This window comes from Microtus ochrogaster, unplaced genomic scaffold (genome assembly GCF_000317375.1).
Source record: "Microtus ochrogaster isolate Prairie Vole_2 unplaced genomic scaffold, MicOch1.0 UNK1, whole genome shotgun sequence".
Lineage (NCBI taxonomy): Eukaryota > Metazoa > Chordata > Mammalia > Rodentia > Cricetidae > Microtus > Microtus ochrogaster.
The window spans coordinates 30,648,326-30,669,950 of record NW_004949099.1 but is presented as its reverse complement, the minus strand read 5'-3'; the positions used below and the strand labels follow the sequence as shown (position 1 = coordinate 30,669,950).

The window sequence follows — 21,625 nt, the reverse complement described above, 5'->3', positions numbered from 1 at the left end:
TAAATAAATAAATAAATAAAAAAGAAAGGAAAAAAAAAAAGACCTAACAGTTTACCCTGGAGTCAAACATGAGTGACCATGGCCCAAGGAACACCAATTTAGAATACCCAAATTCCACATTCCAACCTGCAACTAGTTTCCTGAAGGTTTTGCAATACCAGAACAAAGAATTTCATACATCAAGACACTGTGTGTGTGTGTGTGTGTGTGTGTGTGTGTGTGTGTGTGAAAGAAAGGGTTTATTAGGCTGACACTTCCACATTGTTGTTCATCACTGAAGGAAGTCAGAGACAGGAACTCAAATAGGGCAGTCTCCTGGAGTTAAGAGCTGATGCGGGGGAGGAGGGGCTGGAGGGGTTCTGATTATTGGATTGTTTCCCATGACTTGCTCAGTCGGTTTTCTTTAAAAAACCCAGGACCACCAGCCCAGGTGTGGCACCACCAGCTATGAGCTGGCCCTTCCCACATTAATTACTAATTGAGAAAATGCCTTCCCTATAGATAAATCTTATGGAGGCATTTCCTTAACTGACACTCTTTCCTCTCTGATGACTCTAGCTCGTGTCAAGTTGATACACAAAACTAGACATTAGAACTGTCTTCCTGGCCTACTTCATATATTGAAATGATGCATCAAGACACTTTTAAAGACATCTGTGGAAAACCTCAGAGAAATAGGTTACAGCCCAAGATAGACATCTCAGTTGTAGATCTTATCGGATAGCATTCTTAGCCTTCTGATTGGAGAAAGGGATTTTATGTAATACATTCCAAAGGGGTTTTATCTGTCAGGATGTTACCCATTCGTCCACAGAGGTGGGGTAGGTACGGACGTGTAAAGGGCTAAACGCAGCCCAAGATAAACAGAAATTATGCTCTAGACCTGCAACATCCCAATCAGCCTTCATCACTGCAGCGTTAATCTGTCAATCAGCCTCTGCAGACAGTGTCTTCCAGAAATTCTCGACTTTAACACCTTAGGCTGACGTTATTTCTCTATACTAGATATTCGGTACTGAGAATGCAATTTACAAGTTGGACAGGCTGGGCTGGGAAAAAAAATTAGCAAATGCCAGGTTCTGTGTGGGTCGACTGGACTACAAAGAGAGCAGACGACAGGCCTGGCGGTTGGTCCTGGAGTCGGCCTTCCGAGCGAGTAGAGGAAAGGAATACAAAAAAAAAAAAAAAAAAAAAAAAAAAAAAAAAAAAAAAAAAAAAAAAAAAAAAGGACCACCGGAAGAATCGGCACAACTCGGTGGTGCGGGCCGAGGACCATAGAGGGTCTTTCCGCCTCTTCCTAGAGCGGCCGGCAGCTCCGCAAACAGCCCGCACTTCCGGCGAGCGAGGCGCGAGGCGAGTACCGTGGCGGCCTGCGCGGTGAGTGCGCCCCGGGCTGCGGCTCGACCTGGGCGGGTGTCGGGTGGGACTGCGCTGGCCACGGAGCCGAACCCGAGCGGCCAGGGCGAGCGTCCTCGGCCTGGGCGCCTCCGCTTGTCGCGGAGAAGGACTCCTTTGTAGGAATGCTTAGGCTGCACCGGGCCATTGTGAGCGACTTACAGGGAGCCGGTGGACGCTTTGTTGCTCTCGTAAATGGGTGAGGAATGAGGTGCACGCCGACAAGACGGGTTCCCGGCACCGGGGCTCCACCCTCCACCCCCCAGCTTTACCGAGCCTCTCTTCTACTGAGGAACTCAGAACACCGGACTTGGTGTTGGAGGAGGGGGCGTTGGGCCCCCAGTTCTGGCCAGTGAGAAATCGGGCCCCGGAGGCGGCTGGCTCCTGGGTTGGGATGGGCGTGCTAACTAGCATTGTGTCTTTGTTTACAAACCCACAAACGGAGATGATGGCATAAAACTGAATAAAACCCTTAAAAATAAAATAGAGCACATAGGCAGCCTGCAAGTATGATTACTTCATCCATAGGTAGATTTCATAATCCATCAGTATCCAATCAGTTGTGGCTTCCTCGGTATTTAAAACGATGTGCTTAAAAATGTATGATTACCATTATAACTATTTATTGAGTACCATGTACCCCACACAGTGTCTGCTGTGTATTAGGTGGTCTGTCATAACTGAGACAGTTAACAGGCAGTGGTTGCTCTTGCTTCCTGTAAGTACAGCAGATAAAATTATTAAACACCCAGAAAAAAGCCCTGAGCACTGCTAATGCTTGCAGAGGTATTATACGACAAAATGAAGAGGAGGGAAAAAAATTGTCATTTGTGTTTTTATTTACTTAGTTTATATGCTTATATGCAAGGAAACTCAGGACAATTCCTGACTTGCAAGTAGGCTTTCTAACCCAAGACACCCATAAAGGTTTTTCTATGCTGCTCTCTTTCTCCTATATTGTCACCTATGTGAAGTTGTGTGTGTGTGTGTGTGTGTGTGTGTGTGTGTATGGAGAGGGTTTTTTTTTTGACATTTTAAACAACTTCCAGACAACCTTAAATATAAACAAATAAAATTAATTTAAAGCTTAGAATTGTGCCTTCTTTCTTGGCTCAGCGCAGTCTTGGAAAGGAAGACTAAAGCATTCCTTCAGATTTTTCTCACATGTACTTCTAATTCTTTTTACAGAATAGCTTCCATCTTCAACACAATTTGCTAGGTTATGATCAACAGAAATAGCCAAGCAAGTAAGAATAGATAGGAATCTATGGTGGAGTAGTGTAATCTTTCATTTCTTTCAAAATTGAGCGTCTTAGGTAGCTGCTATTAAATGAGAAATTTAGCAGTCCACACTGAAGTGAAATACTCTATGGCCGAAAGTTTGGTCTTTTGCAGTTATTTTTCTACTCCCACTGAAGCAGTATCTTGTTTTTACTTTTCGGTCCTTCAAAATACTCTCTGTTGCTGCTCCCTAACACGTTCATGTTTCTCTTCACCCTTTCTTTTGCCTGCCCAAGCATAGTAAAATTGCAAATTGATGGTGATAATACTGAGTTTAACTTGTGGAGTTAGAGTTAACTGGCATGTATTTGCGCCTTAAAGTGGCATTTGTTTTGTTTTAGGTGTGCTTAGATTTAAATTTGGATGCAATTTTGGTAGACTGAAGAGGTGTGTTAAGGTTGAGTAACACTTGATCTGTGTTTTTTCTTTTTCTTCTATATGCAGAAAATTTTGAGTTGCGTTCCTCTAGGCTATAAGACCTTAGTTCAGAAGACAGTAGAATCTCTCGACGACACATTTGCTTATTCACCATGAGGTTAGCAAAGCCTAAAGGGGCTATTTCTCGAAGCTCAAACCAAGGCAAAACCTACGAGACCAAGCGTAAGACAGGCCGCCAGCGGCAGAAATGGGGAATGACCATTCGATTCGACTCCGGCTTAAGTCGGCGGAGAAGGAACGTGGATGAGAAGCCCTACAAATGTAGTAGATGTTCGAAGAGTTTCGGTCAGAGCTCCACTCTTTTTCAGCACCAGAAGATCCATACAGGGAAGAAGTCCCATAAATGTGCTGATTGTGGGAAGAGTTTCTTCCAGAGCTCGAACCTCATTCAGCACCGGCGGATCCACACTGGGGAAAAGCCCTATAAGTGTGATGAGTGTGGCGAGAGGTTTAAGCAGAGCTCCAATCTCATTCAGCACCAGAGGGTTCACACTGGAGAGAAGCCCTATTGCTGTGAGGAGTGTGGCCGCTGCTTCAGCCAGAGCTCGCACCTCATTCAGCACCAGAGAACCCACACCGGGGAGAAGCCCTACCAGTGCGAGGAGTGTGACAAGTGCTTCAGCCAGAGCTCTCACCTGCGGCAGCACATGAAGGTGCACAAAGACAAGAAGCCACGCAAGAGGGGCAAGAACGCCAAGGCCAAAGCTCACCCGGTGTCCTGGAAAGCTGGTAAAGGGAGGAAGGCAGTGGCCGGGCTCCGCCAGGTGAAGGGTACTGCTTCGGGCCTTTTTAAGAAGAAAAAGTGAAAGACCGGCAAATATGCTCTCTTAAGAGCGAGGCTGCTTTATAGTAGAGCACTTAGATTTCGGATCCTTCCCTAGCATGGAGACGCCATGAGTATCGTGACATTGGGCTAAAACTCAGTCCAGCTGCCCTCACTTCTTTAGAAAAATAATGCATTCATGTGACATGGAGCACAAAGAACTGAAAAAAAAGTTTGGTGAGGATATAATATCCTTGGCCTCAGTTGAAATTTCTCCCCTCTGTTTTGATAAAAAGCATCAGGTTTTCATGATTCACAGGTGTGCCAATGATTACTCTGATTTTAGGAATTTCTGTAGATGCAATCATTAAAGAAGAAGAAATGAATTCTCACGTTCTGGGACAGACTATATTTTATTATTTTTTTTAATGTTCTGTAGTTTATTAACATTAGTTCAAGTGTTGACTCTGCATTTGACATAAAATGTGTTAAGTTGTAGATGTTTTTCTTTTCTGTTAGTGTGTATTATATGAAGTAATGAGTTTCATTTTCTCCATTGTGTATGATGCAGCTATGTGATGTACTTTGCTCGGATCCAGCCTTCTTACCCTCACCTCCACCTCCCAGAGCTCCCTCCACTTAAATGTTTACCCTAGGTTCTGTAATGAGAGAAGATGTATTTGGTTATTTTCTTGAGTCTGGCTTACTTTGCTTAACGTAATGATCTCCAGTTCTTCCCAGTTTTCTTCACACATGATTTTGTTGTTTTTGGATAAATCATAGTTTATTGTAGCATTCGAAGGCTTTAATGTCAGCCCATTTAGTTTGTTTCCTTCTACTGTGTGATTAAAGGGGTTAAAAGGTCCCCATGTGGCTTTTTTTTTTTTAAATTTTTGTCTTGTTTATTTTGCTTACCATTTTCTTAGAGATTCTAAGGAACCCAAATGAGAGAGCACAGACTTCCTGTCCCTGACACCATTTGCGATCGTGTCATTGCTGTGGCACTTGCTTTCTTGAACTTGGATTGGGTTTACATTGAATCATGCCAGTGGCTTCTTGGCATGCTCTTGTTCTCTTACACACAGCGCCTGCATGAATAAACTGTATTTTACCAAGAAGGCCTCAGCTTGCTCCTGCCTGAAGAACTGCAATGTCATAGACTGTGCTTTGAATATCTCTGACTGTCTGAAACAGATGTTTGTCCACGAGTTTGTCCAGCACACTGAAGCCCTGTTAGAATTTACCTGTTTTACTTCATAGCACTGTTTAAGACTTACATACGTCCGTCTTCCATCAGAACAATACCAAACTGCATTCCCGATCAGCCTTGAGTTTGAAGTTTTGTTTATTGAATGCTAAATTTTTTCTGATTTTTATAATATCAGTTCTTCCTGTATTAATGACAGTTATCCTTAAAAATAAAGAATGAGATATTTTTGCATACTGCTATTTTCTATTTTCCTTGGGCGAAATTGTTTCCAGTGAGTTTGAAACAAATCACAGCTTTTAGGAGACTCTTCTTTTTCTGCTCTTTTTGATTTCCTCAGATCTGATGTCACCTCCCTCCTGCCCCTGTTCATGTACATGGAGAGCCATTGCATGTGGCCTGTTGACAGTAATTACCTTCAACATGATATCCAAAATGCCCTGTAAGTGTAAGGCTGTTGCAGTCATCCTTGACATCCTGTTATGGCCAAATCACTATACCAGGGGCACGCATGGGTTCCTATTGAGCATCTGTCAGCGTTAGGTTTGTATCTGAGATAGCTTCTGTGGGGGAAGTTAACCCCATTTTCTTAGGTTATGTGAATTTCTTATTCGGGTGCCAGCCATGGGGTTTCTGCCACAATAAGGCCTTTCAATTAGTTTTAATAGCTTACACTCTTATCTAATAGTTCTAGCTATGTTCCTATGCAAACAAACTCCCAAGGTTTTAGTATAGTTTGTTTGTATGTATTCTGAAAACTCTAAAGCTAGTGGGCATCAAAGATGTGATTTATATGAGTCTTCTCTGGTAACCAGTGCATCTTGTGTTTCTTTTTAGAAACTAAAAATTGAAAGATCACAGCTGTGTAAAGTTAATAAGGAAATATGCTAATAGAAATTTTTCCAGTGTCAGATGTTGACCAACACAACTCTTGTTAAACTGCAGATGTCTTCCTCATCTAACCCACAGTGTTCTGGGGCGTGTTAGGGATGTGCTTCATCACTGAGCCACATCCCAAGCTCCTCCAGACTCATTAGCCTCATGTTTTATTGAGAAAACAAGAAAAGCTCCAGAGGTTTTGTTTGTTTTCTGTGGTGTTTAAGTATACCCAAAATGTTTTCTGCCCAGTGAGTAAGATGAGGAGTTAAGAGTAGCTTGGCCTGAAACAAGTGGCAAGCTGACTAGAAATAGGCACCCTGAGGTAAGGGTGCATTGGGGCTGTATTCATAACGGCACCGCCAACTCCTTTTCTCTCGGTGTTGTGATACGGTGTTGGTGTGAAGCCCAGGTTGGCCTTGAATTCGTTTCCTTCCTGGAGCCCTCCAGGTGCCAGAAATACACAGACATGCTGCCAGACTCAGCATGGCTTCCATTTTGATTCCACACCACCATTCCCAAACCCTTTACTCTGAAGACATCAATGATTAATCATATCATCATTTGAGCTTCATGTTCCCTTGTCATGAGGGTGAGATCCACCTTGGTTCGTCTGTCTGGTCAAAGATGCTAAGGAATTAATGCAAAATTCAAGCAGTTAGAGATACACAAACGTTAGGCTTGCAGACAGGAACTGCTGGACCAAGTCTGTCCGGAGCGCATGGTTAATTCTGTCCTGTTTGTGATATCTGGCGGCTCTAATAGTAATACCATTGAGTTCTTTTGGTAGAAGTTGTACATGTGCAGAATATTAGCAGACAACAGTTACAAAGTTTTGCAGGTAGCTTATAAAACACAACAAGAAAAGTATTTGAGAACCAATCCTAGTTTGAATTAACCCATGGACAGAGACGTGGGTGGTATTACTAACAGGACCAGTTCAGAGGACACCAGCCTGGAAAAGAGTCCTAAACTTTGTACCAAGAAGGCTTGTAGAAATGCACGAGCACGTAAGGGAGCTACAGCATCACTGCAGGGAACTACACAGAGCCCTTATGTATTTACTTCCCACTTTTTTTTCAAGTTTTTTGTTTTTTTTGGTTTTTTTTTAAATATTTATTTGTTATGTATACAATATTCTGTCTGTGTGTATGCCTGCAGGCCAGAAGAGGGCACCAGACCCCATTACAGATGGTTGTAAGCCACCATGTGGTTGCTGGGAATTGAACTCAGGACCTTTGAAAGAACAGGCAATGCTCTTAACCTCTGAGCCATTTCTCCAGCCCCTTAATTCCCACTTTTGAAGCAAAATTTAGTCCTTGACTTAGTAGGATAATATATCTATAGCACTGATGAAAATCAAAACCTTAGGACTCTTACACATTAGGGAACAGTGCTGGTGACACAAACATTAGCATATGTACAGGAGGCCTCATATACAAGACCAAAATAAGACAAATACATGTGGGGCAGGTTTTCAAATAGCAGGACTATCCAAATGGCAGGTTCTCACTTCTCCCTCTTTCTTTCTCCCTTCCTCTCCTCCCAAATGGAACTAATTAAACAGAGCAGTGCTTTAATCATGTGCTGGCCCTACATCTGTAATCTTTAAGCATGTGCTGGCCCTACATCTGTAATCTTTAAACATGTACTGGCCCTACATCTGTAATCTCATGGAAGCAAGAGAATAGAAGCTCAAGGTCACTCTCTGATACATAACACTTTTGATGCCAGCCTAGTTAGAATATGTGAGATCCTGTCTCCAAAAAGAAAAAAAAAATCCATTCCCTATTTTATGTGTTGAAAATCCATACAGGCCTGTTATAAAATGGAGCATGGGCCACTGCATTCACTACATATCTTTAGTGAGGAAGGACGCTAAAAAAGAGATCCCACCCTAGCTCAGAATTGAGTATAATAAAAGGTTTTTTAATTAGGGGTAGACTCACAGATCACAATCCTTTCCCAGAACGGGAAACAGCAACCGAATCCCGCAGCCAGAAAAGAGGCCGGACATGCACTTTACATGGGCATAAATAGTATAAGAGGCCACGCCCAAGTGGGCGGGTAACTTAAAGGCTACTGGCTGTAGGAATTCCTACAGCAACTCCTCAAACTCCCATATAATATCAAGCTCAAATATGTATCTCTACACATTTCCACCACAGATATATATATATATATATATATATATATATATATATATATATATATATATATAGTATTAGATGGCATTAAATGTACTAATATCACCTAAAATGGTTGTAAAGTAGCCATCGAGAAGACTGAAGCAAGTAACTTTAGTGAACTTGATTTTTTTTGTTGGTTTCTTTTTTTGAGACAGGGTTTCTCCGTGTAGCTTCGACTGTCCTGGAATGCACTCTGTAGACCAGGCTAGCCTTTCGAACTCACAGAGATCCACCTGCCTCTGGCTCCTGAGTGCTGGGATTAAAGGTGTGCGCCACCACCACCTGGCAGAATTTAGACTTTTAAGATAAGTTTACTAAATCGTCAAAACTCTGGCAAATTAGCACAAAACAGCAATTACTTTAACAAGTAATAAAGTCTTTTCTAAGATAATTCACTTGTATAAATGTTTCTAAGAGCAGAATAATGTTTTAATGTTTTAAAGGCTACTTGCTTGAGATACAGAGTGAGTAGCTAGTTATACTGTACATGGAATCTTGGCCTTAGGGAGTCTTAGAGGGTTGAGAGAGATCAGTTGGTGCAGTACTCATTCCCTGCATCACACAAATGGCAAAAAGTGCCACGTGTCTGTAACCCCAGCACTGTAATCCCAGCAGGAAGGTCAAGGTCATTTTTGGCTACTTAGCAAGTTTGAGATCAGCCTGTTTTGTTATTTCTGTTTGTTGGTTTTAAATACCATAAATAAATTTGCATTTTAAAACATTTTACAAAAAAATGTTGGGGGACTGGCAAGGTAAATATGCTTACCCCAACACCTGACCCCCTGAGTTTTGTCCTTAGAGCCCACACAATAGAAGGAGGGAACTGACTCCCACAATTGTCTTCTTTACACATGGCCTCCATGCACAAATAAGAGTAAGACTTTTTTTTTTTTTAAAGTAACAGTGGGTCCCTCAGCAGAAGAATGGATAAAGAAAATGTGGTTCATTCAAACAATGGAGTTTCAGTAGTTAAAAAAAATACATCATGAAATGAGCAGGCAAATGGATAGAACTAGAAAACAATCATCCTAAGTGAGATAATGTAGCCCCAGAAAGACAAACATGGTATGTACTCTCTTATAAGTGAATATTAGCTGTTATACTTAACATTTACTAATGATAATCATGCTACAACCCACTGCCCCAGAGAGAGTAGGTAAAAAGAGGGCTCTCAGGAGGCACGTGGATCTCCCTGGGAAGGGGAAATAGAATAGATTTTGCAGGTGGACTGGGGGTGGGTGGGGAGGTGAACAGGAGGGATAGAGCCAAACACAACTGGCAGAGATAGATAGATAGATAGATAGATAGATAGATAGATAGATAGATAGATAGACAGACAGGATATAAATAAGTCTTTGACAAATGCATAGCAGGATTAAAATATTAGAAATTCTGTTTTTTAACCGTTTTCTGGTACTTTAAAATATTTACTTATTTATGTATTTGTTTGTTTGTTTATATGTGTGTGTGCTTGTGTCCAAGTGCCCAGAGGCCAAAAGATGTTGAATAATGAACTTAATATTTAGAACATTATGGACCAGTTGTCTATATTAGATATGTAAAAATGACATATGTCTTGTAGTACTAAAAAAATCACAGTTTCTATTAAATAATAGAAGTTAAATTTCTTGTGATTCTGGAGGAGAGAAACTAATGTCCAAAGTTTCTGCAGTATTGGCGTCTAGTGAATCCTGCCTTCCTGCTTTGCAAGAGGCTCCTCCCACTGTTTCCTTACATGGCTTCCTTCTATGTGCACATGCACCCACACAGAGACACATACATGTGGTGGTATTTAACATACACAACAGTGCACTTGCTTGTAGGAACTCTCAGTAGTTGTGAAAGCACGCACAAAACATGAGCAAGATCAAGTCAAAAAATAATCCCAGTGTGAAGGAGGGAGATGGTCAGAAGTCCCACGCTCAGCTGAGGGCTTTGTCAGTTGATATTTTGGGGGAGAGAGAGTCAAATTTCCTAAAGGAGTTAGCCCCCTGCAAGGATGCTCATGCTTCAATAGATGATCCTGCACACACACTGGCATATTTAAGTGGACTCTGCGCTTTAAGAAGAAGGAGGAGGAGAAGAAGACATAAAATTAGGGAATGGTGTTGGTGGTATAGGGAGAAAGTGGAGGGGAGAGACTAGATGTGCATTTGATCAAAGCACATTACGTGCATATATGAAATTCTGAAATGCCAATTAAAGTGCTTTAAATGGAGGGCAGGGATATATGCATCTAAGCAGCCCTGGTCAAATTGCGGTCCCACCCTCCACTCTCCATCATCTTCTAGACTTCAGTCAAATTCTTCTATGTGGTCTGAAAACTTATTAGAACTATGTGAAATCTTTTCTGAGAGGCATATTTACCCTCCAGTGGATACCTTTCCCTTCTCCCAGCAGGAGATTCCTTGGGCAATTCCTATTTCTTGGGCTCCATTGTTTTAATAAGCAGATTGGGAGCACATGTGTGTCTTCAGACTAGCTTCATTTCTGTCAAGCCAGTTACAGGTCTCTACCATGTCTTAACACCTTAGTCTTGAGATGAAACATGTCTGTATCTGAAACATATATAATAGAAGGCAAGGAGGGACCAAATGCAAGGAAGGACCAAGGTTTGAGAATTTAATTGGTGTCAGGTAACCACATATAAGAACCATTTTTGTAACCTCTTGCTGGTTTGAGACAGGGTCTCATCATGAAACCTAGTCTCTCTGCAGTCCTCAAACTTATAACTCTGTGCTTCAGCTTCCCAAGTACAGGGAAGAGCTTTCATGCCCAGCATGGCCTTGTTTCAATTCTGATGGTTTCTCCCCTTGTCTCTGAAGAATATTCTCTGAAGATAGCAATGATTAGCCATATTCTATGATTTGTTGTCCATTGTCCCACAGTGCCAGGATGGGATCCATCTCAGTTGATCTAATTTGATTTCATATTCAAAGGGTGTGGGAAAAGAGTAAACGACAGACATCTAGAAATTAGGACCAATAAACTCTTTAGGGCCAGTTTTAAACAACTTCTGATATTCAGAAGTGCCTCTTAAGCCAGGCAATCCTGAAGTGCATTCTTGGTATACTGAGACCTAGTTGACCTAGAGGAAAGAGTAACAATACTGGTTATGTCTTAATCCCATAGTTCTCACTGGCTTTGGCCTCTCTATTCAACCATGCCTGGTTGAACTATTTACAGTTTTTAATGTGGTCTCTTCCCTGAGGTATTGTCTTATCACTGGTTCTCAGCATATAAACTTCCTGGTGTTCCTCCTTACCACAGCATAGCAACAGGTCTCAGTTTTCTCTTCCTGCTGTTTGTGCTCACTTCCCGTCCTTGGGCAGGATGGAACCATAGTCAACTTACAGCTGAGTTGATATTGTTTCTGATTCTGGTATTTTTCCCAAACCCTCGACTACTGTTGATTTTCAAAATCATTAGTAGCCACCATACATTCCATTTCATAGCTGTATCCAGAAATGGGGTAGAATAAATTTTTCTATATTTTCTGATAACAACTCCTCCAATTACTCACTTATTCTTTATTTACACCCTTTGTTGCACCTGATATTGGAACTTACATTTTTTTACACCTCTGGTGTTCCCTTTCTCTCCTTCCTCAGTGAAGGTCTAATACTCAATGTACACCATATCATGTAGGGTCCATCATATGTAGAACAATAATATCATGTATATATTATACTGGATATTACTAATAGTGTACTGTCAAATACTTATGTTTTATCTGTCTCAGATAGTCCTACCCTGAGGCCAAAGGGCAGATTCACTAAGACAGTTTAGGGAATATCTAGTAACCACATCTCCTCCCTAATCACTTAGGGTACAGGCAAGAATATGAGGGAGGGCAAAATGTTACCATTTCCCAAAGGTGTGAGTTTTGCAGAAAACATTTTCAAGTCAAACTAAGTAATGAAAAATTAGCTCCCATGGGATTAATTATCCACTGAGTTACCACACTGCAGTGACTAGTTGGTGAAACATTGTGTGTTGGGATTTTGGGGAGCCCCAGAGAATGGCACTGCCTCTCTAAAATGGTCTGTCACAATTACTGAAAACTGTTTATGATTTTCAGAAGCAATTGGCATGAAACAGACAAAAATAAGTTGGCTCCTTCCTCTCCTCTCTCTCATGCTTTCAAGCCCACACTTTCTGCAAGCATCCCCACGTGAATAATCACACGGTTACACGCTTTACCTGTAGCACTGATTTGTTTATTCATTGCCCTGTCCCAGGACATAAGACTTTTATTTATTCTTCAACTTCGCTTCCCTCATGGCTAACCTTCTTGAAGGGTTAATTTATACTTAAGAGAACTGAAATGAGTGCCAAAGGAATATGAAATGGAGCCCAGGCTTTCTATGGCTGGTAACTACTTCTCACATAGGAATTGGTTTTAAATGGACTTTCTTGGAGGCCATCAATAGACAAATAAACTCTTGGGTTTTAACCAAGAAACCTGTGATTTCACAAGCCTCCAGGTGATATTGATGCCCAAAATTTAGAGGCATTATAAGTGGGAAGTTAGTAATTGGCTAAAAGTAGTGTAATGAGCAAGAAATATGTGTTGTTAGTGTCTATTAAATTATTATTTTCCGTTATGTTTGGAAGACAACTTATCACTGCACTAAGTTGCAGGACAAAGTAGATAAGATAAGCAGAATATATGTTCTGTGTGTGATGGGTGACAGTGATAAAAGCCTCCATTTCTCTCTGCCTTCTGCTTCTAGCAGCATGAATCTCGTAGTTGTTACCTCAGAAAGCATCCTTGACTGCTATCCCAAATAACATCTTCCTAGTGAAACTCCATTTTTCTCTGTAAGTAGTGCTAAAAAGCACTTCACAAATGCATCTTTTTGCAAAATCACGTGTTATTTGGTCCTGATGTAAAGTCCCACTTTCTCATTAGTCCTGAGAGAGTTTTGTATAATGTATTTTTCACCATATTCATCTCCTACTCCACTTCCTCTCTGATCCATCCCCCTTCCCTACTCTTCTAATTTTATCTTTAAAAAAAAAACACCAAGTACAATTTGTACTATCCATATATTATGGATCTGTGACTTTCCCCTGGAGCTTGGTGAACCTACCATTTATTAATTACTTGTAATAATTCAAACCAGATGTGATGGTTTGAAGGAGAAGGGCCCCCTTAGACTCATATATTTTAGGACTTGGTCCCCAGTTGGTATAGCTTTGGGGAAGGATTTAGAAGTGTGACCTTGTTGGAGGAGATGTATCACGAATATGAGCCTGAAACTTCAACAGACCCCTGCCATTCCCATTGCGCTCTCGTTTCCCTATTTATGGCTCTGGATGTAAACTCTCCAGCACCATGCCTGCCTGCATACTGCCATGCTGCCTGCCATGATGGCCCTGGGCTCCTATTCCTCTGGACCGGTAAGCCCCAAAGAAACCCTTATTTATAAGTCGCCTTGGCCATGGTGCTTTATCACAGCGATAGAAGAGTAACGAGCATAGCAGGTCTCATTCAGAAAGTTCTTTCTTATGAGTTCAAGCATATTCCCTACTTTCTCCACTACCAGATTCAGGGTTTCATGTCTTTACCTTGAAGTTTTTGATCTATTTGGAGTTGAGTTTTGTGCAGGGTGTTAGATATGGATCTTCTTCATTTTTCTACATATGACTACCCAATTTAGCCAGTACCATTTCTTGACGATGCTGTCTTTTCTCTGGGTGTATTTGGGATGTTTTTGGTCAAGAGTCAGGTATACATAGGTACGTGGAGTTATATACTAGTCTTCCATTCTAATCCTTTGATCAATGTTTCATGCCAATACCATGCTTTTTTTATTGCTACAACTCTCTAGTACATCTTGACATCTGGGATGGTGACTTTTCTGCAGTTCCTCTACTATTCTGTTTTTTTTTTTATAGCTAACCTGGGTTTTCACATTTTCACAAGAAGTTTAAGATGTGGTTTTCCAATTTGTGTGACTTGTGCTGAAATTTTCATGGAGATTGCACGGAATCTGTAGACTACTTATTGTAAGCCGACCATTTTCACAATAGTAATTTTACTGATCTGTGAGTGTGGGCAGTTTTCCCATCTTTTGAAGTCCTCTTCAATTTCTTTCTTTAATGATTTGAAGTTTTTATTATATCAGTCTTTCACTTGCTTGGTTAGAGTTCTTGAAATGTAATTTTGTGAGTGTCACCTCCCACTTTTATTTTTTGTTTTGTTTTTGAGACAGGGTTTCTCTGTGAAACCCTGGATGTCCTGGAACTTGCACTGTAGACCAGTGAGGCCTCATGAGGTTAAAGGCGTGTGTCACCACCATCTGGCCAGTTTCTCTTCTTTATTTCTCAGTATGTCTGTCAGCTGAGTGTAGAAAGCCTACTGATTTTTGTGCACTGATTTTATATTCTGCTACTTTACTGAAAGTATCTTGTGTAGAAGTTTTCTGGTGGAGTCTTTAGAGTTTTCTATGTATAAAACCATAATTTCTGTGGTAAGAATTCTTTGACTTCTTCCTTTCCTATTTGTATCTCTTTTATTTCCTTCAATTGTCTTATTGCCCTAGTTAAGATTTAAAGCACTATACTATAAGAGAGTAGACAACCTTGTTTTGTTAGATTAGTGGAAATGATTTGAGTTTCTCTACACTTAGAATGATGTTGGCTCTGGGTTGTAAATTTCTTTCATTATGTTGAGATGTCATATCCACAGTGTCTTTAGGATATTTATTATAAAGGGATGTTGGATTTTATCAAAGGCCTTTTCTGCATCTAATGAGATAATCATGGTTTTAGTCTTTTAGTATGTTTAGGTTGAAGATAATGTTTATTAAATTACATGTGTTGAACCACCCATGTATCTCTGGGATGAAGGTAATGTGATGATGGTGGATAATATTGTCTTGTGCTGTTAAATTCAATTTGCAAGTATTTTATTGAGATTTTTGGGTAATTTGGCTAAAGGTTTGCAAATCTTCTTTTTTTAAAATTAACTGCCCGTTTCAGTGATTTTTTTTGTATTGTTTTCTGTTTGTGTTGCTTTTAGTTTATTAATGACATCCTGAGATTGATTATTTATTCTTATCAATTCCTTGTGGGATTTTTCCTTGGTTTTCTAAGCTCTTCAAGCGTGTCATTAAGCTATTAATATGAGACCTCTCAAGATTTTTAATGCAGGCATTTAATACTAGAACTTTTTCTTTGGGTTGCTTTCATATGTCCCAGCTGCTTCCAATCACAACAGACGGCATTAATTCATAGAATAATGTTGAGGAACATTGCTAAGCTAACAATGCCAATCTGTAAATATGAAATGTCTTTCATTTATTTGGCCCTTACATTCAAATTCTTGCTTTAGGTTCTGCTTTCCAAATTATAATAATGAATTTCCTTCTTTCTCGATCTTATTCCCTTTCCTTACCCTTCCAGAAATACACACGTGCGTGTATTCCATTTACTTTACCACTTACAATGCAAGTTTTTCAATGTAAATTAAATATTTAAGTGTAAATTTAACTTCATAGCCACTGTAATACAAGAAGTTTTGTTATGAAGGTTACTTTGTGACTCAACCATTATTTCAACTAAAATTTGCTTTCACCCAAGAAAAGCTTTGACTTTAAATAATTTTCGATGGATAGAGTTCATTGGTGCTATTCCTAATAGAGCTTGAGACCAAGTGGAGCTCTGAACTAGTGCCCTTTTCTTTCTAATTTATTGGCATTGCTGGAGCTATTTTATGGAGCATGTCGATTATCACTGTCTTGTCTTTTCCAAATCATTTGGTATGTGGTAGAATAACTGAATATTATTTAACTAGGACTTTTGAGAGAAGGAAGTTTAATAGTTATGTCAGCTAACAGCCATTAAGCAGATCAAGCTGTGTAGTCTTCCTCTTTATCTAGAGGTTTGCAATAGTGTATGTTGACCACGTATGTCTATGTCAATGTGTGGGGTCCCTAATTTTAGGGCTTACACCAACATTCTAGTTTCCATCAACAGTAGTAACTACACATCCAAAGATGAATAGTATCCTAATTTCTAGTGTCATAAATTGCTTTTGGTGTTTTTGAGATTTGTATAATTTCTAAGATATGGATGCTTTTATATGCTTGGCTTCTTTTTCTCAACTTTATTTTTATGATATTTTATTTTCTTTTATGTCTGAGAATTTCAAATTTGCATGTAAGGTCCTAATCAAATCTATATCCCCAATCCATCTCCTCCAATCTGTTCCCTATCCCTCCACCAGTTTACCCTCTCATCTCTTTTAAACCCACGAAATCCACTGAGTTCTGCTAGTATGTGCATTGATGTAAAACAATGTACTAGAACATGAGTAGTCCCTGATAGTCCTCATTGCTGAAGAAAATGGACCTTTCCTCCCCCAGCAGCCATCAGTTACCAAAAATTTCTCAGATAGGGATGGGACTTCATGAATCCCTCCACATCTGTGCTGGGAGTTTAGCCACCCTGATCTTGTGTAAGTTTTGAGCATGAAGTCACCACTGCTGTTGGTTTTTGTGTGTGATACAGCCAGCATACTGCAAATGTCCACTATGTCTGCATCTTACAATATTTCTGCCCCCCTTCTGGATGATCCCCGAGACTAGAATTAAGCATTCCACACACTCTTATTCTGTTTGTTAATCAATGTCATTCACCATCTACTACTGAGAGATTTTTCTGATAAGGATTGAGAGATGCAGTAATATATAGCTATTGAGATAAGAATTCAGGGGGAAGTTTATTACTCATTCCATTTGTCATAAAATTAACACTAGGTTCCCTCCTAGGGCCTATGACCAGATACTGGTACAAAGTATGCATTCTGTCTCATGGAGTGGGCTTTAAAGACAATAAGAAAGTAGTTGGTTACTCCCATAATATTTGTGTCTCATTTGCACCAATGGGAGCATCTTATCAGGAAGATTGTTATTGTAGTTCACAGAATCCATAATTGGGTAAGACCAGCAATGATTTTTCTCTCCCAGTAGCATGCAAAGAACTTTCTAGCACTATGAAAGCTATTCATCAGGGATGAAGTTTCCAAGTAGTTACCAGCTGAATTTTTTTTTTGTGGTCTTTGACTCAGATATATGGTATGTGGTGATTTGAATATGAATGGCTCCCCTAGACTCATATATTCGAATTCTTAATTACCAGGGAGTGAAACTATTTGAAAGGATTGCTTTGTTGGAACAGATATGGACAGGTTGGAGGAAGTGTGTCACTGGATGTGGGCTTTGAAGTTTTCAAAAGCCCATGCCAGGCCTAGCCCCTCCCCCTCTCTTGACTTGTAGATCAGAATGTAGCCCTCAGCTACTACTCCAGCTCCATGCGTGCCACAATGCTCCCTACCATGATGACCATGACAATAATAGATTAAACTTCTGAAATTGTAAGCAAGTCCCCAGTTAGAGTGCTTTGGTCATGGTGTCTCTTCCAGCAATAGAATAGTCACTAAGAAATTGGTACCAAGGAGAAAGATATCATGGTGATAAGACTGATCATGCTATTTTCTATTATATAATTTTAGCTTCTTTGTCAAAAATCAGGTGTTCATAGGTATGTGGATTAATATCTGGGTCTTTGATTTGATTTCATTGGTCAACCTCTCTGCTTTTATGCCAATACCAAGCTGTTTTCATTACTGTAGCTTTGTAATAGAGCTTGATGTCAGGGATGGTGATGCCTCTGGAAGTTCCTTTATTGTACAGGATTGTTTTGGCTATCCTGGGTTTTTATTTTTCCATACGAAGTTGATTATTGGTCTTTCAAGGTCTGTGAAGAATTATGTTGGGATTTTGATGGGGGATTGCATTGAATCTATAGTTTGTTTTTGGTAGTACTGCCATTTTTACTATGATGATTCTTCCTATCCAGGAACATGGGAGATCTGTCCATATTCTGGAATCATCTTCAGTTTCTTTCTTTAATGATTTAAAGTCCTTGTTAAATAGATCTTTCACTTTTTTTGGTTAGTGTTACCCCAAGATATTTTATGTTATTTGTGGCTATTGTGAAAGACGATGCTTCTCTGATTTCCCTCTCAGCTTCTTTATCATTTGTGTATAGGAGAGCTACTTATTTTTTGAGTTGATCTTGTATCCTGCCATATCGCTGAAAATATTAATTGGCTGTAAAAGTTCTCTGGTAGAGTTTTTGAGATCACTTATATACACTATCATATCATCTGCAAATAACAAATGTTTGACTTCTTCTTTTCCAATTTGAATCCCCCTGATCTCCTTTTGCTGTTTTATTGCTATTGCTAAAACTTGAAGAACTATGTTGAATAAATATGGAGGGAGTGCACAGCCTTGTCTTGTTCCTGATTTTACTGGAATCACTTTAGTTTCTCTCTGTTTAATTTGATGTTGGCTGTCGGCTTACTGTATATTGCTTTTATTATATTTAAATATGTTTTTGTATTCCTGATCTCTCCAAGACCTTTATAATGAAGGGGTGTTGGATTTTGTCAAATACTTTTCAGCATCTAATAAAATGATCATATGTTTTTTCTTTCAGTTTATTTATATGATGGATTGCACTGATAGATTTTTTTATTTATTACATATACAGTGTTCTGCTTGCATGTGTACTTGCAGGCCAGAAGAGGGCACCAGATTTCATTACAGATCGTTGTGAGCCACCATGTGGTTGCAGGGAATTGAACTCAGGACCTCTGGAAGAGCAGACAGTGCTCTTAACCTCTGAGCCATCTCTCCAGCCCACTGATAGATTTTTGTATGTTGAACCAGCCCTGCATTGTTGTAATACGAGCAGTGGGGCTGCGTCCCCAGCACCCCGGCCACCTGGCTAGCTTATACCCCAAAATAATTACACGGACACTGTATTCTTTTGAACACTGCTTGGCCCATTTCTATCTAGCCTCTTCTTGGCTAACTCTCGCACCTGGACTAGCCCATTTCTAATATTCTGTGTGGCCCACGAGGTGGCTTACCAGGGAGATTCTAGCCTACGCGCATCCTGGGTCGGAGCTGAATCGTGTCTGTCTGGGAGAGGGGAGCATGGCGTCTCTGCTCCTGAGAGCAGAGCTGTGGAGTCTGAGGTCACTTCCTCTTCCTCCCAGCATTCTGTTCTGTTTACTCCTCCCACCTATATTTTAACCTATGAGGGCCAAGCAGTTTCTTTATTGCTTAACCAATGAAATCAACAGATTGATATATGACACTCCCACATCACTGCATCTCTGGGATGAAGCTGACTTGAGCATGGTAGATGGGTTTTTTTTTAAGTGTTATTGGATTCCATTTGCCAGTATTCTATTGAGTATTTTTGTAAGGCATGACCTCTTATAGCTATTGATTTTAAAGATTTTTTTCTTCACTAGACCTTTGCAAGGAAAAGACAGAAAAATTTGCCTTCACAGTGCCTATTTATAATAATTCTCAACCTGCTAAAAGATATCAAAGGAGGATTCTCCCACAGCAAATGTTAAATAGCCACACCCTTTTCCAATATTTTGAAGTTATTTTTTTAAAATCTATAGTCTGTTATTACATGGACAGCATTTTGCTCTCTGATTCAAATGTAGAAACTTTAGAAAGAATGATGGAAGAAGTCAAGAAAGTTTTGCCCAGTTGAGGATTACAAATTGTTCCTGAAAAATACAAAGAAGAGATTCTATCACTTATCTAGGTTATAAAATAGGTTTATAGAAATTTAGAACACAGAAAAGCACAAATTAGGAGAGAAAGATTGCAGACTTTTAATGACTTCCAAAGATTGTTAGGACCACTTCTTGAATAAAATCCGATCAAATAATTCATTTAAACAAAACCTTAGATGTTCACAAAGACTTAAATAGTCCCAGGGAATTAACAGCTGAAGCTGAGAAGGAATTGACATTGTTTGAAGAGAAATTACAGGAGGTACATGTGGATCCTGTAGATCTGAATCTTAACTGCATTCTGGTCATATTACCCTCAAAATATTCCCCTACAGGAATTTTAATGCACAGAGAAGATATTATCTTAGAATTGATCTTTTTACCATATAAACTGAGTAAAAAATTAAAATTTCATGTGGAAAATGTCTCTGAATTAATTATAAAAGGAAAATTGAGACTTTGTCAATTAGCAGGAATAGACCCAGCAGTCTATTTTACTAGTGATGAAATTGACAAATTATCAGAAGACAATGAATCCTAGCAAAGAGCTTGTACTAATTTTTTGGGAAGAGATTAATAACAACTATCCCAAAAGCAATAGAATTAAACTTATAAAGAGAGCTAACTGGATTCTTCCTCACATTGTACATGACACACTAATACCTGGAGCCACTGATGCAAATAAATCAGGAAAGATAGATTACAAATCAGAAGATTTAAGTAAAGTGAAATAAAGCTCTTCAACTTCTGTCCAAAAGTAGAATTATATGCTCTTCTTATGGCATTTTTCTCATGGATTTTAAAGAACCTCTCAGTATAGTTACTGATTTGCAATATGCAGAAAGAGTTGTTTTGCATATTGAAAACACTGAATTTATAACAGGTGATACAGAATTGACATCATTATTTATTCAGATTCAAGGTAAAATACATTTGTCCCATATACATAACATACATCTGATCCCATATGTTTCTGCCAGGTCCTCTAGACAAGGTAATGCAGAAATTGATACATTATTGATTGGATATGTTCTGAAGACCTCAGAATTTCATTAAAAACATCATATCAATAGCAAAGTTTTAAAAAGGGATTTTTCTATTACATAGCAACAAGCTAAGGAGATTATAAAGAGAGGTCCTTGTTGTTCTTTATATAACCAATAAGTAACCCAAAGGGTACTCAAAGGAATAAAACCTGGCAGATGGATGTGCCCCACTTTCTAGAGATTGGAAAATTAAAATATGTACACCACACCACTATTCAGGTTTCCAATGGCAAATGCTTTGAGTTCGGAAAAGGCTGATTGGATTTTCATACATTTATTAGAAGTTATGGCCATCATGGGTATACCTGTACAAATAAAGACAATGGTCCAGCATATGTCTCTAAGAAAATGAAACAATTTTTTGATTTATTATAATATAAAGCATATTGCAGGAATACCACACAATCCTATAGGTCAGACAGTTATAGAAAGATCAAATCAAACTATAAAGGATATGTTAAACAAACAGAAAGGGATGAAAAATACATCCAGAAATAGATTGCATAACATAATGCTTTATTAATCTTGCATTTTCTTAATGCTAATGAGAAAGGAATAACAGCCACAGAGAGACATTGAATAATAGAAAAAACTTCTGAATTAAATCAGCTGGTGTATTTCAAAGATGTGTTGAACTCAGAATAGAAATCAGAAGATGTGCTATGTAGGGGAAGGGGTTTTTGTTCTCGTTTCCACAGGAGAATAAAAGCTATGGATAGCCGGGCGATGGTGGCGCATGCCTTTAATCCCAGCACTCGGGAGGCAGAGGCAGGCGGATCTCTGTGAGTTCGAGACCAGCCTGGTCTACAG

At 39.5% G+C, this 21,625-nt stretch overlaps 1 protein-coding gene across 3 annotated transcripts; it reads left to right on the top strand.

The window, feature by feature from the left end:
- The first annotated feature begins 1,181 nt into the window (after positions 1–1,181).
- Znf22 (zinc finger protein 22) lies at positions 1,182–5,318 on the top strand. Of its 3 annotated transcripts, none has more exons than XM_005365069.3 (2): positions 1,182–1,377; positions 3,121–5,318. In XM_005365069.3, exon 2 carries the CDS (start codon positions 3,207–3,209, stop codon positions 3,918–3,920), a length of 714 nt encoding a protein of 237 aa, XP_005365126.1. In that variant the 5' UTR covers positions 1,182–1,377; positions 3,121–3,206; the 3' UTR covers positions 3,921–5,318. The 3 variants fall into 3 exon arrangements, with proteins under 3 accessions (XP_005365126.1, XP_026644122.1, XP_026644123.1); XM_026788321.1 differs by lacking the exon at positions 1,182–1,377 and adding an exon at positions 1,438–1,594; XM_026788322.1 differs by lacking the exon at positions 1,182–1,377 and adding an exon at positions 1,606–1,747.
- The last annotated feature ends 16,307 nt before the right edge of the window (positions 5,319–21,625 follow it).